At 45.9% G+C, this 15,479-nt stretch overlaps 1 protein-coding gene across 3 annotated transcripts in view; it reads left to right on the top strand.

Annotated features, from left to right (window-relative positions):
• LOC137430960 (nectin-3) overlaps positions 1-15,479 on the top strand; it is a 243,565-nt gene that overhangs the window by 109,637 nt on the left and 118,449 nt on the right. For all 3 annotated transcript variants that reach the window (XR_010985165.2, XM_068121758.2, XM_068121757.2), the window contains exon 2: positions 12,573-12,726. Coding sequence is in view for 2 of the 3 variants with exons in the window: in XM_068121758.2 (XP_067977859.2) it covers positions 12,573-12,726 (154 nt within the window). In the remaining variant the exon portion in view is untranslated. The remainder of the gene's footprint in view (positions 1-12,572; positions 12,727-15,479) is intronic.

The following is a 15,479-nucleotide window of genomic DNA, read 5'->3' as shown; positions in this document are numbered from 1 at the left end:
GAGCGTTAATGCGTAGTTGTTAATCCCCATGTCACAAGCACTGACCCCGTCTGCACGATGATCAGATTTCACATGAAAGTTGCGTTCTTCTTCCTCCCCGTCGGAACAGTCGGTAACACACAGTCTGTTGTATTCTTCTTCTTCCTCACTATTGTAGTTGTTAATCTCCACGTGACGAGTACCAGCCATACAGCGATGGTTAGGCTCAGGAAGAAACTCGCATTTACTTAAGAAATGTTGTGGGGGCCGAGCAGTTGCCGGACACGGTGCACACAATTTGCCCGACACACTAGAACGATCTTTCAGGTGGTCATCAGGTGAAACAGTTGATTAAATTTGAGTCTATGAAATGGGCCGCAGATGGGTGAAATCCGTAATGGAGCCGAATGGTTTGCCAAATGGAGGCCAAAGATGTAGAGGCCTTCACAATAGAGCCTCTGGAGATAATGGGACAATAATTAGTGATTTGATTCAGCATGAAGTGCAGGTGCATCACCTTCTGTTGTGCATTGCGTTGCACGGCAGCAGGGACGTCCTCTCCGTCATCTGCAAGGCCTCGTAGGGGTGAACGGTTGGTTTGCTTTCCCCATGTGACGCCGTCGCTAAGAAAATATGAAAAGTTTGGATCGATTGAAAGGTTGTACTGGACATTTTGTCGCCAGTTCTCGAAAGATGTAAATGTTTCCGGCTTCGTCAGACTCCATTGTTTGGGAGCCCAATGTGCCGCCGCCATTTTGGGAATGCGGAGTTCTTCCGCTGTTTCGGGGAGCCGGTCAGGCATATACGCACGACCTCTTGGGTCAGGAAATTGTCTTGGTGTCCGATGTATGTTTGCCGTGTTTTACACGGTGTGCTGACGAAATGACAAAGCCCGTGCTATCCAGATTAGTGTTGGTCACGTATGTGTGAAAACGCTCGTGTGGAATGAGGCGGGAATTTACCAGTTCGTTCGTCGTCGGTTGTTGAGCCAGTGGACGAATGGGTTCAAAGACGCTGCCACCACGCCAGTAAATGGTAAACGCCTCTCCTTCCTTCAGAGCAAATGCCCAACCAAAACACGTTCAGGCTTTGTTATAACATCAGCATTTAATCATCCACTTTGTCAGGTGACGAGGCATGAGGCAACAGCACACCAGGATGAACAAGACACCGGAAACGCCGGGACGCGCATGCGCAAATAGTGATGATGCATATGCCTACGTCACGAACAGTAATCACATTAACATATAATGGCGCTGAAAGTTTGTGTACCAACTCTGTGGATACAAATTACTATATGGGTGAAATAGGGTGGCAACGCTGAAGATGTTGCCAAACCCTCAAACGAACCGTTATGATCATTAGTCACTGTGAACGAGCAGACAGTGACTGACTCATCCCTCCACAGTGTGCTCCACCGATGCAGATTCAAAACTGTGTTACCGAGTCGCTTATTGATTCGGTAGCTTGTGCTGCACAAGAGGATGAAACCGAGGTTTCAACTTCTGATGAGCACAAAGATCACCATGGCAACGTTGATCGCACAGTGGAGCTCTCCAGCGAATCCCCAGAGATACTGACAATTCCCATAGTGACCACGGAAGCCGGCATCCTCGATCCCGGAGGGACTTTGTCAGACTTGTCGGAATCTGATGAGGATGTCGAGGTACCCGAGTTGTCTCAGTCTCAGTTGAGTCAGCCAATGATATCTCCTCAACTTGTACTTTCTTTTTAAAATGAAACCTATAGACAGCGGAATATAGTTATCAGGGACACATTTCCTGATTTAGGTTCATTTATTCGATCAGCAAAAGAAATAACGAGAAAGGCCAAAGAATTTCCACTAACAAGGTCACAGTTTCACTGACTCAGGAAAACATTACAAAAACCGGTCTTGAGATATCGCAACACCCAATCAAGCCTTTTGATAAGGAATGAAGCAAATTACCTTTGACACCTTGAACATTAATGGCGGAGGTGTAAACCCAAACCGCCAAACTCAAGTGCAAAGTTTGTTTCGGTGCAAAAATGTCGATGTACTTTTATTGCAGGAAACACACATCACCCAGAATGTAGAATATGATTGGTGTCGTCTATTAGGGGGACAGTGCTTTTTGGGAACCTATCTTCTCTTTCGGCAGGTGTTGCTTTCGTACTTAGACCAAGGCTAGTATTGAGTCAATCCTCTTCCAGGAGATTGTTAAAGGCTGATTCAGCTCTCTAGAACGGGAGGTTAACAATTTCCATTTCACATTATTCAATGTGTACGCACCATGTGAGAGTACAGAACAGAAAGCTTTCTTTGCCTCTGTGATTAATCACCTGCAGACATTTGATTTAAAGTCTAAACCAATGTGTGTGTATCGGGTGTGATTTTAACTGTACCTTTGAACCTGTAATGGACAGGAACTCCGCAGAACCTCATCCCGAATCATGTATTGATTTATCCCTTTTCCTTTCTCGGGTTGGTTTGCTAGATGTATGGAGGGTACTTTTCCCCAATGAACCTCAGTTCACCTGGAGCCGCATCACCAGAGGAAGAGTGTCCTTTGCGAGACTCGACCGATGGTATATAAACTCACCTTTTAGAAACGCTATAGTCTCTCCGGATTATTTTCCTTCAATATTCTCAGACCATCATTTAGTAACCATGGGGTTTCTTTTTCCTCAGTCAATACATAAAAGTGCATGCTGGAAATTTAATACCAGTCTTCTAGAAGATGGTCTATTTAAAGAAGCTTTCCAAGTTTTCTGGGCTAATCAAATCCAAAGAAAGCCCTCTTTTTCTTCAGTAAATCTTTGGTGGGGCAATACGAAAGCCCAGATTCGGGTGTTTTGTCAACAGTTTAGAGCAAACATTACAAATGTTAAGAATATAACAATGACTTGTTTGGAAGCTGACATTGTACAGCTCGAAGGTAAACTCGCTAAAAATAATAATGTAAGAAACTATCAGTTATTACTAAAAAAAGAAGACTCAGTTGAGAGAGTTAATCCAGGAGAAAGCAGCAGGGTTGTTGTTCAGACTAAGGGTTAAGAACTTAAAGGTTTTAGATACCCCTAGTAAAGCTTTTTTTTGTCTGGACTCTGTCAGTAAAGCACCCAAGAACATTTTTTCTGTAATTGATCCTGGCGGAGCTGTTGTTGTAAATCCCAGAGACAGACGGTTATGTGTTCAATATTTCTTTTCCAAACTGTTTTCAAAACAGGTTGTTTGTGATGAAACAATGAGACTTTTAACCTCTCACCTATCCTCGTTAACTGAGCCCCAGCGGCTGGATATGGACTCGCTAATTACGCTCGAGGAGTTAATGCAAGCCCTGGCTGGAATGGACTTGGGAAGAGCCCCTGGAATCGATGGTCAACAACAACAACAACATGCATTTTAAAGGCCATTTTCCCTGCTAGAGCGGGGGTTAGCCTTGCGGTCCCCATGACAATCTTCTCCATTTTGCCCTATTTTCTGCATCTCTCCTTGTTAACCCCCTTGCCCGCATTTCTTCTTCCACCATCTTTAGCCAAGTCTTTCTCGGTCTTCCCCGTCTTCTACTTCCTTCTACATTCATTTCCATCACTCTTCTCAACCAGTCACTTTCATCCTTCCTCAACACATGACCAAACCATCTCAACCTGTTCCTCTTCACAGCATCAATCACAGGCTCTATTCCCATCATCTTTCGCAATTCATCATTTGTCTTCCTCTCTCTCAACGATACTCCACACATCCGTCGAACCATTCGCATTTCCACCCTTTCCAACCTTCGTTGCTGCTCTACGTTCATTACCCATGTCTCGCTCCCATAAATCATAACACTTCTCACACATGCAGCATACACCTTTCCCTTCAGCTTCAACGACACTCCCCTCATCATCAGCACGCCACTCAATTCCCGAAACTTCTTCCATTTCGATGGTCGACCTGCTGAATTTTATGTGGACTTTTGGGAACTGTTAGGTCCAGAACTGATGCATGTTCTTGAATCATCACTGACTCATGGAGAATTACCTTTAAGTTTGAGAAGAGCGGTGATGTCCCTTCTTCCAAAGGCTGGTAATTTGCAACAGATGAAGAATTGGAGACCTGTTTCTCTACTATGCACTGATTATAAAAAAAATTCAAAAGTTTTTGCGAATCGAGTTAAAAAATTAATTAGCGATTTGGTTCACCCTGATCAGAGTTATTGTATCCCAGGTAGATCCATGTATGATAGCATCTTTTTCATTAGAGATATGATAGATGGCAACTGTGTGCAGAATGACTTTGGTATAATTTTTCTTGATTTAGAAAAGGCTTTTGATAGCATCGATCACATCTTTTTGAATCATGTGCTTGAAGCTTGTGGATTTGGAGCGAATTTCAGGACTTATATTGCTTTATTGTACAACAATATATTCAGTTTAGTTGAGATGAATAATGAGCTTTGTTCTCCCATACAGGTTCAAAGGGGGGTAAGGCAAGGTTGCCCTGTCTCCGGCTTACTGTTCACCCTTGTAATGGAATCACTTCTCGTGTTACTAAGGAATAACGTTTCTGGAATGAGTATATCTCCTGAATATCCTTCAGTTGTCGTATCGGCGTATGCTGATGATGTCTCAGTCATTGTTAAAGACAATAACGACATTGCAGCTCTTGCTAAGTGCCTACATTTGTTTGGTTTAGCTTCCTCTTTGAAGTGCAACTGGGAAAAGAGCAAAGCTTTATGGGTTCCCTCTGTCAGGAACAATGTATCTGGAATGGCGCTAGCCCCGCCAATACACCTTCCTGCAAGTTTAAAGTGGGTGGATGAAGGTGTTCGCTATCTTGGAGTGTTTCTTGGATCCCCACGGCCAGAAAAACTGGGAAGGTGTTGTTGAACATGTAAAAAAGAGATCGAGTAGGTGGAGGAGAGCCCTGCCTCACCTTTCATATAAGGGCCGAGTTTTGGTAGTCAAGAATCTAGTCGTCTCCTTCTTGTGGCACAGATTCATCTGCCTGAAACCACCAGAAGGCTTGCTGAAGGAAGTGCAAAGGCAACTGTTGGATTTATTTTTGGGAGGTCATCACTGGTTACGGCCAAACATTGTATGCCGTCCCTTGCCCGAGGGTGGCCAGAGTATGGTCGATGTCAGTAGCCGTATAATGGCCTTTCGGCTATGCTCTGTACAAAAACTGTTGTCGAAAGAGCAATTACCAAACCATGTCTTGGCCACTCACATTTTGCGGCTAGCAGGTGGGCTTGGATATGGCCGTGAATGTTTCTTGGTCATGCTTCAATGAGTTGACATTTCTCCTCTTTCTGTTTTTTTTATCAGAGTGTGTTGAATGCTTGGCAGAACCTCACAGTGTGCCGTCAAGAAGACAACTATGGCATCAACATGTTTGCACAAGAGCCTTTGTTCTGCAATCGGCCTTTTCCTAACATGCCCAAAAATAGAGACCTCTGCCAGCATTTCATAATTGCCGGCATCACAAAAGTATGGCACCTCCGGCATGTTTCAGATTGCAGGTGGAAATCGGCTCGAGAAGTAGCCGAGCTAGCAGGAATTCGGTCCGAAAGAGTGACTGCAAAAGTGTTGAGAGAGGTGATACGAATAGGGGTACGGCTGAGAGTATGCTGGTCCCACGAGCTCGAACCATTGCACGATGAGTGGGTTTTTCCTGGGTTATTGGTGCACTTCAAGTCAGAAGACTTACCCCCGGTTAGCATGGGGTTAAGCCCCTTTCAACAGACTAGCAGTAAAGAGTTATGCAAGTCATGTGTCTAGTTACTGCTGGGGGATATACCGCTAAACGGAGTAACCCGGTGGAAGAGACTGTTGCCTGCAGGACCCCCCTCTGAACCTGTATGGAACTCCATGTATAGCAAGCTCGTAAGTAAAAGATCTGGTGATCTCCAATGGAGACTGATCCACTGGATAGTCCCCTCCAATAAGTTAATCAACCATTTCTCTTCTACATCCACATGTTGCCCATTCTGCATATGTACGGAGGACGTGTTCCACGCCTTCATTAATTGTGTGAGATTGGTTCCTTTGTTTCAGTGGTTTAATCTTGTGGCACACAGAATGAAGGTTGTTTTCTCTTTGCGTTCTTTTATTTTCGGCTTTAATGCCAAGTCAAGCAAGGAAAACATGCTCATGAGGTTTCTTGATGCAACAGCCAAGCTGGAAATATATCTCTCAAGAAAGGAGAAATTGAACGGTAAACCTGTCGGGGAATGCAATGTTATGTTGTTTTTCAATGCCCTCGTGTCAGCGAGACTTAAACTCGACTTTTGTTTCTCTCAGGATGTAAACAATATTGATGAATTCACCAATACTTGGTGTCATGAAGGGTTGTGTGAAGTTCGTGAGAACCAACTGGTAATATTTTTGTAGTTTGTATAAATTTAATGGCTTCTTTTGGTAATTTACTTGTCGTGGTACTTCTGGAACCGTTTCATTTCATTGCTTTCATGTATTTATGGTTGGTGTAAATATAAACTCAACATCAAAAGAAACCTATCAAATCTTTAGAAGGACAATCTTTGAAATCCTCCACGCAAAAATGAAAAATATTTGAACACAGGTAAAGTTCAGCTATCTTTACTAAACACATGTCAATAAACAAGAGGTTGCCTCAATCACAAATAAGCAAAAAGCATGAACATCCCAAGGGGTGGTACAACAAAAGTCACAGCACTGCAACACAAAGGCACGCACCTGAATACAGTCAAAACAAAATGACACAGGAATGGAGACAACACTCCAAACAGTCAAGGACAGAATGACAGCAGTCCTCAATATCGTGTGTGTCCTCCCTGAGCTGTGATGCAGGCTGTACACCTCCGACGCATGCTCTGTACCAGGCATCTGATGCGTTCCTGGGGAGGTCTGTCCGACTCCTCCTGCAAGCCTTGAATGAGCATTTTCCGATTGACAGCCGTTGATCTCGATGCAAGACGTCGACCAAGCTCATCCCATAAATGCTCAATGGGATTGAGGTCGGGAATAAGGTATCCAAGGAATCACTTCAACACCCTGTTCCTGGAGGAAGTTGGTGGTCAGGCGAGCAGCATGGGGTCGTGCGTTGTCCTGCTGGAAAACTGCGATGTCAGGATGAGCCTGGAGAAATGGCAGCAGAAGAGGTCTCAAAACTTCATTGACATAACGCTGACTAGTGAGATTGCCTTCGATGACGACCAGAGGTGTCCTGAAACGGGTGGAAATTCTGGCCCATACCATCACACTGCGTCCTCCCCAACAATTGATTTGGTGAATACAGCATGATGCATACCTTTCCCCACCTCTGCGCCATACCCGTTGACGCCCATCAGCAGCATGGAGGCAAAATCTGGAATCATCGCTGAACAAGACTGCACTCCACTGTTGTGCCCAGCGGCGATGCTGCAGACACCATCTTAGTCTGTTCCGCCAATGCACTGCGTTCAACACTGGACCTCTGCAAGGATGTCTTGACACCAGGCCCCGACTTCTCAAGCGCCTCTGCACAGTAGAGACACTGATGCGGTTGTTGTGGCGATCTTTTGTCACTGCAGCTGTTTGCGTCGCAGGGCGGAAACGATCACGAAGATGCTGCAGCACAATCCAGCGGTCTTGGTTTGGGGTGGTTACCCGTGGTCTTCCTCTTCGTGGACCATAATTCACAGTTCCAGTTTCACCATAACGCCTGGCCAGGTCTGAAATTTCAGGCTGTGAGCAACCAAGAAGATGGGCAATTGTTTGCTGGCTTACACCAGCCTCAAGCATCCCAATTGCCCTTAAACGTTGTTCAGATGTCAGGCATGGATGGCATCTTTCTTTTGATAATAAAAGGACTTCAAAAGTCTCTCCCTCTCCCCCTCTCTCTCTCTCTCCCTCCCTCTCTCTCTCTCTCTCTCTCTCTCTCTCTCTCTCTCTCTCTCTCTCTCTCTCGTGGCCTTTACTTGAGATCTAACGTATCAGTGGGATGGAATCTGACGTGGGTGGAGGCATATCCATGGACGCTTTCATGTCGAATTTATATCTTCTAGTTACTTTTACATTGATCTAAGATTCATGGTTTCTTGTAAATGTCGCACAAGATGAACCCGTCAGCATAGACACCTCCACCAATCTGAACTGGATTGTCCAACACCTCCATGAATGTCGAAACGATATTTTAATTGACTGTGTTCCTACTATTATATACCAAAACCCCAATGATCGCTCTAATCCAAGCTGAGATTGGCGGTGATTCGTGCACAGGAGGCAAAAGGCTTGAAAACACTTATAAGAATTAAAATGTTTATTCCAAAAAAAATACGATGAGTGAAACGCACAGGATGCTATAAATAAATGTGGAGCAGATCAAGGGGTCGACAGACACAAACACTCGATAGGGGGACACGTGATCTCTACAGGAAAAAATATGGCCCAATCCTAACTAATGGCATCAAATACCGGACTTTCCTGTACTAGAACCAAAGGGGCATGCAAGGATTTGTGACAAGCACGAGTTGGTCTCTTGGTCCACCATAATGGTCGCTTACACAGGCTCAGGTCGTGCAGGATGGCAAGTATCAATGGGGAGCGCTGACGAGCGATGATAGTGGATGCAGCGTCCGCATATCTCCAAAAGATCCGTCCCGTCAGTGTTATGAAACAGAGAGAGAGATTATATTTCTTTTGAAACCAACTCCTACTGCAACTGCCGCACGCATGGTTGGTGACGGCCCTTTCCACATCCGGGATTGGCCTCATGCATGGTGGGTTCCTCTCATTGGCTGCCCACAGCAGTGTCTTTTTGGCCATTCCACGCCTCTCCACGGCTCCACAGCTTACCTTGCCGCTGTGGCCTACTGTCCTTTAGTCAAACAGCCCGTGCATTGCTCTTTAAAGAGCGATGCTCTTCCCATGTTCCTTTGATGTTAAATGCCATAAGTCCTCCATCTGGCCTCACTCGTTACACGAGATTTTACAAAAGACAACCAGGTGTGTGGTGCTGCTGGAGTGCGCCGGAGCGCCGCTCCAGCACCTCAAGTCATCCAAAGTGGAGCTGCCTCTGCAACAGTTTGGAAAACAACAAACACAACAACAAACAAAAACTTTGGACACTTTGTCTCGGGAGCGATATTATAACAATGGAGGTTATCTGCAACACAATCCCGCATGAATTTCAAAATACAACCAGGACCAGAAGTGAGACAAACTTTTCATCCATTTCATATCGAGATTGAGTGAATTATCTTATGTTTACAAAAAGTATTTACACCCTGGAAGACATGAAGGCATGGAAAGCTCTGGACGCCTTCAACCACTTGAAGTCTGGGTGTCTCAGTGATGGGGCTGTTTTTGTGATGAATGACTATCATGTGGTACGAGTGAAGGAAGGCTTGTAATACATCAATGACATGGACTCATGGTGGCAGAGCAGACAAGCTTGATGTTACATACTTGATGTTAACATCATGTCTATCTGCTCTGCCATCTCCCTCAATACTCTCGGATGTTTATCCAGCCCCAAAGCTTTATCTTATTTTCTCAACTCTAAGAAAGACAACAAGTCGTGTGAAAGACAACTAAAGAACAAATGCCGGAAGACAGGACTCCCGTTTGACGTCCATCCGAGGGAGGGCACACACATTGATGAATCACCTGGCCCGTGAAACACCGGGATGACAGTTCATAGCTAGGTCGGGATTCAAACCCAGGCTAGACTGCTTAGAGGCGAGTGTGCATACTTCTTGGCCATCCTGTCAGCGCTTACCACGTGGTACAAAATAAAAATAAATAAAACGTAACTTTATTTCTTAAAATACATAATTTTGTTTCAAAACGTTGGTTAGGGACAAATTGATGTGACTTTTTCTTCAAAGGGGATTCTGAAATTTTGGGATTAAGTGAGTGTGAGTGTTAACTATTGGTATTTCATGTATCACTCATTTTGGGAACTCAAATGGGTAGTGTCACATTTAGACTTGATGTGACGGTAGATCTGGCGATGACGTCACAGCTGACATTTTTGTAGGGCTCCGGTAGCTCAAAATTTGACACTGCACCGCTGATTACAACCTTACCCTATTCTTCTCTATAAAGGATGCTCACCGCTCACCACCTTCAGACAGTTTTCCTGATACAAGAGTAAATCTAACCTACTCAAGCACACATCCCATACAAGTCATAACACATTCTGGCTAGGGATCCCCCTTCCACCTAACAATACATCACATGCAGGACAAAGACACAGAAGGTCATGAGCCAAAAACATTGAATCGACAAGAAGGTGGGAATGATGGGAATGAATGTCACTCAGTAGAGAGGATACCTCCACCAGGCTGAATAGGTTAGATTTTGCATCCCACTGATAGGACAGATCTACATCCGGACCTGAACCAAAATCCAATCCACTTGTTCTTGTCACCTCCCCAACTCATCCACCAGGTTTGTGCCAAACCCATCTGCAGCATTTTGAGATATCGTGCTATATACCGTTTTTATCCCGATCTCTCATTGGGGAAGATTCACTTAAGAATTCTCAGATTGGGATCCGGATCTCGATCTTCACCAAAATCCAGAGTTAATAAAAAAACAATTCATCCTTGTCACACACCCAACCAATCCACCAAGTTTATTTATTATTATTTTTGTATGCCAAGTCGAGGCACGTATAAGAGATAACACATGAAACATATAATAAAGGGAGCGGGAGTACATGAGGGGAGGGGGGGGGGGGGGGGAGGGAAACACAACAGTAGAGAACAGGGACATCAGGATATCTGTGGAAGGGACAGGGCTGGGGAGGGGTACACGGGATAAACAAGATGGACACCACAAGGACTTTCAAGAAAGAAAACGGAATTTGAAGGAGGTGGATTTGGGGTGGATTAACGGGGGTAGAAAAGATCATGATTTTGGATGGGGGAAAATAAGAGATGGTGGTGAACAGCTGTTTTAAAGACCTGGAGGGTGGAGTGGGATTGAAGAGAGTGAGGGAGTTTGTTCCAAACGCGGGAGAAAAGAGGAATGAAGGAGTGAAGGTGAGCAGAGAGTCTTGATTTTGGCAGTTTAACCATAAGAGGGTTGCTGGCAGATCTTGTGCGACCTGCAGGAATATTTGCGGGACAGAGCCCAGAGAGAGCTGGGGGGGCAAGGCCGGAGAGGAGTCGGTAGAAGACAGAAAGACCACCAACCTGCCCACGGTGAGTGAGTGAAAGGTCCTCGGAGTTAGCTTCATCGCGGGAGATTCCAATGATTCTGAAAGCTTTGGTTTCAACAGCATGAAGACGAGCTCAGTGTGAGGCAGGAGCACCAGCCCAGAGGGGAGAGCAGTATTCCATTGAGCTGCGGATGAAAGCCTTATATGTGGTGAGGAGCTCAGGTGTGCCAAGGAATGACTTCGCACGACGGAGGATGCCCAGTCGGCGACTGGCTTTGGAGGCCAGCTTGGAAATGTGGTTTTCCCAGGAAAGATCATGGCAGATAGTGAGACCCAAAAGCTTGAACGACAGAACTTCTTGGAGAGGATTATTCAGAACGTGGATGGGAGGGTTGTCCAGTCGATCTTTTCGGAGAGACATCGTAAGAGTGTGAGATTTGTCAGGATTGAAAGACATGTTCCACTTGTTTGCCCAGTCTGTGATTTTGTCCAGGTCTGCAGAGAGTGAGGAGGCTGCAGACTGCCGATCTGAGGGATGAGGAATGGAGCGACAAAGAGTAGAGTCATCAGCAAAGAGATAGAGAGGGTTTTTCAGAGTCAGGGAGATCATTACTGAAGACCAGAAAAAGTACAGGGCCCAGAACACTGCCTTGGGGTACTCCAGCCAGAACAGGAAGGGGAGGTGAGAGAAAAAGTTTCGCCCGAATCCGTTCATAACCTTTTGAGATATCCTGCTTGCAGACAGACAGACAGACAAGGGTGAAAACATAACTTCTGTCCATCCTCGGTGGCATAGGTAATTACACGCAGGATGAGGACATAAGGAAACATCAATGTACTTTTATCTGAATTCCAAGAACATTCACAGGTAATGTGCAAACCGACACCTTGCGGGTGATTGTGAACCTGGGATCCCAGCACCTCAAGCCGAGCACCGAACCTACTCATCCAATGACATGTAAAGGTTTCTCTGCACAGGTGCAAAATGTCACTTCGCTTTGTGACAGATTGTGACGTTCGGATATCATAACTCGGTTCAAGTACCGTACTTGTTCGACTCTATAAAACCCGCGCTCACACGTCGGCCTGTCTGAACAGGTGTTTCGTGTGCATGATCAAAAGTGTGACATTTTGTCAGAAACCTTTTCTCTTTCCTTCAAGCGTCAAGGTAAAACTTCTTGCTTTGTGGATTGGATTTGCAGAAACAAAAGTTCAAAGTCTGCGCAAAGTTTTCACTTCGTCGTGTAGGAATTGCTTCCTTTGGTGAGAGTCGCTCGCATCCCGGTGTTGACTTCAAGGTGTAATGAAACGTATGATGGTGTATTCGAATTTCGACATGGATCTGACATTTCACCAACACGGACATCGGTAAAACCTTCACGGAGAAACTGTACACGAAGCATCCACCGGAAACGAGTGAAGAATGGCGACAAACACCTTCGGTCGGCAGGAGAAAACCGATTACCTACGCGAAGTAATTCTCCTCTTGTTGTTTCAGGTTCGCCCGGACAAGGTGTGCAGACAGGACCGAAGGTTACGACAGTCGCAGGCTCCTCGAATGTCAGGCTGAGCTGTATCCCTCCACCCAACGTGACCATCACCATGATAAACTGGAAGAAGGACAACTGGCAGGGAGACCCACAAGAGCGCAGGTAACCAGGGGATTCAGCAGTTTGGGTGGTGGAGGTACAGGAGGCATAACCAGGTACATGATCGAAAAGGGAAACTGAAATGGGAAATCTTTGGGAATTCTGCTCTGATCTTGCTGTCGTGTCCATGCAAGATGTTGCTAATACATTGAAGATGTTTACTTCCGGATGTTGGGAAATCTTTATGATTCCTTCCTACCTGGCTGTTGCTAATATTGTGTTGACATCCTTGTAATTCCTACACAAATACATTTTCGGACAAACTTGCTAAATATGTACCTAATATGAAACAACATGGCCGTGCGGACAAATTTATTTTGGATTTCACAATGGCTCAGGTAGCATACCTGTACTTGTCGACTCTCCTGATTTTTCGCATCATTGTGTCCGCCGTCCATCCGATGGACGTTAAGCCGGAGGACTTGTTTCCCAGCACTGATCTGTGGTGGACATTAAAGATCCCATGGTATATTTCGTGACGAGTAGTCGAGGTATCGCTGGCACCTGAATAAATGACAAACACCTGTCCAAATCACTTTCGGTCAAGATCGTCAGGCCTGTCCAGCCGTTTCAGGAAACAGTTCGGCCAAAAACATTCTCCTACCGACGACACAAGAAAGGAATGTTTTCGACCATGACAGTAGTCGTATTAGAAATCAAACATTGACCAATCCAATGGGATATTAATGATCCTGTGGCTCCACAGGTAAAATATTCCATCGTCTGGAGGGGACGAGAAGCTTGTGCTCCCCTGTGCAAGAATTCGCTTTTTTTTTTTTTTTTTTTTTTTTGTATACAAGATCGAGGCTCGTGAAAGAGCGAACATTAATCACACAGAAAGACAAACAGACACATAAAACAAATAACATCGGGAGCGGTAGACAAGATGGGGAGAGAGGGGGAAGGACACAAACACAACATTTGAGAGCAGGGACCGAGAGACATGGAGACATCGAGAGAACTGTGGGAGGGAGAGGGCTTTGGGGGGAGGCATGGGAAGGGGGGGGGGGGGGTGGGAGAGGTATAAAACATATGGACACTGCCAAGACTTCCAGGAAAGAAGTTGGAATTTCAAACAAGGTGGATCTGGGGTGAATTAGTGGGGGTAGAAAAGATCAAGGTTTTGGATGGGGGAAGATAAGAGATGGTGGTGAACAGCTGTTTTGAAGACCTGGAGGGAGGAGTGTGATTGAAGTGAGTGTGGGAGTTTGTTCCAGAGGCGGGAGAAAAGAGGAATGAAAGAGTGAAGGTGAGCAGAGAGCCGAGATTTCGGCAGTTTAACCATCAGAGGGTGGCTGGCAGATCTTGTGCGACCTGTAGGAATATTTGGGGGACAGAGCACAGAGAGAGCTGGGGGAGCAAGGCCGGAGAGGAGTCGGTAGAAGACAGAAAGACCACCTACCTGCCTGCGGTGAGTGAGTGAAAGGCCCTCAGAGATAGCTTCATCGCGGGAGATTCCAATGATTCTGAAAGCTTTGGATTCAACAGCGTGAAGCCGAGCCAGGTGTGAGGCAGGAGCACCAGCCCATAGGGGAGAACAGTATTCCATTGAGCTGCGGATGAAAGCCTTGTATGTGGTGAGGAGCTCAGGTGTGCCTAGGAAGGACTTCGCACGACGGAGGATGCCCAGTCGGCGACTGGCTTTGGAGGCCAGCTTGGAAATGTGGTTTTCCCAAGAAAGATCATGGCAGATGGTGAGACCCAAAAGCTTGAGCGACAGAACTTCTTGGAGAGGATTGTTGAGAAAGTAGATGGGAGGGTTGTCCAGTCGATCTTTTCGGAGAGACATAGTAAGAGTGTGAGATTTGTCAGGATTGAAAGACATGTTCCACATGTTTGACCAGTCTGTGATTTTGTCCAGGTCTTCAGAGAGTGAGGAGGCTGCAGACTGCCGATCTGAGGGAAGAGGAATGGAGCGGCAGAGAGTGGAGTCATCAGCAAAGAGATACAGAGGATTTTCCAGAGAGTCGGAGAGATCATTGATAAAGACCAGAAAAAGCACAGGGCCCAGCACACTGCCTTGGGGAACTCCAGCCTGAACGGGAAGGGGAGATGAGAGAAATCCATTCAGGGCCACACGTTGACTACGACCAGAGAGGAGGTCCGCAAGCCATGCATGGAGATTTCCATGGATACCATAGGAGGAGAGTTTGGTGAGCAGAGCTGGGTGCCAGACCGTATCGAAGGCACGTGATATGTCAAGGGAGACAGCTCTGATTTCCTGTTTGGCATTGAGGACCTCCATCCATTGTTGAGACAGCAGAAGCAGCATGTCCAGAGTAGAGTGACCTGGTCTGAAACCAAATTGATGATCAGAGATCAAGCCATTGGAGAAGAGGAAAGATTTCATATCCGAAGCAATGATGGATTCCTTGACTTTGCTGATAATTGGGAGCAGGCTGATTGGTCTGTAGTTGCAAGGATCTGTTTTTGCACCTTTTTTGTGTAAAGCGGTAATGTTTGCTGATTTCCAGGATGCTGGCAGATGACCTTGAGCAAAGGATAGGGTGAAAAGAACAGAGAGAGGGTGAGATAGAGCAGCAGAGCAGGATTTTAGGACCCGTGGGCTGATGCCATCTGGTCCAGTTGCAGAATCAGAGTCGAGGTTTGACAAAAACTCCTCCACCTTGTCAGGAGAGAAGGTCACAGAGTCCAGGAGCAGTTTGGTTCGACTGGGAAAGGTGGGAACAGAGAGAGATGGGTTTGGGACTAAGGATTTTGTCCAGGGGGCTGGGGCTTGTGGATGTTGAAGACAG

This window comes from Myxine glutinosa, chromosome 7 (assembly GCF_964187855.1).
Source record: "Myxine glutinosa chromosome 7, kmMyxGlut1.1, whole genome shotgun sequence".
Taxonomy (NCBI): Eukaryota; Metazoa; Chordata; class Myxini; order Myxiniformes; family Myxinidae; genus Myxine; species Myxine glutinosa.
This window is presented reverse-complemented; position numbering and strand designations above follow the sequence as displayed.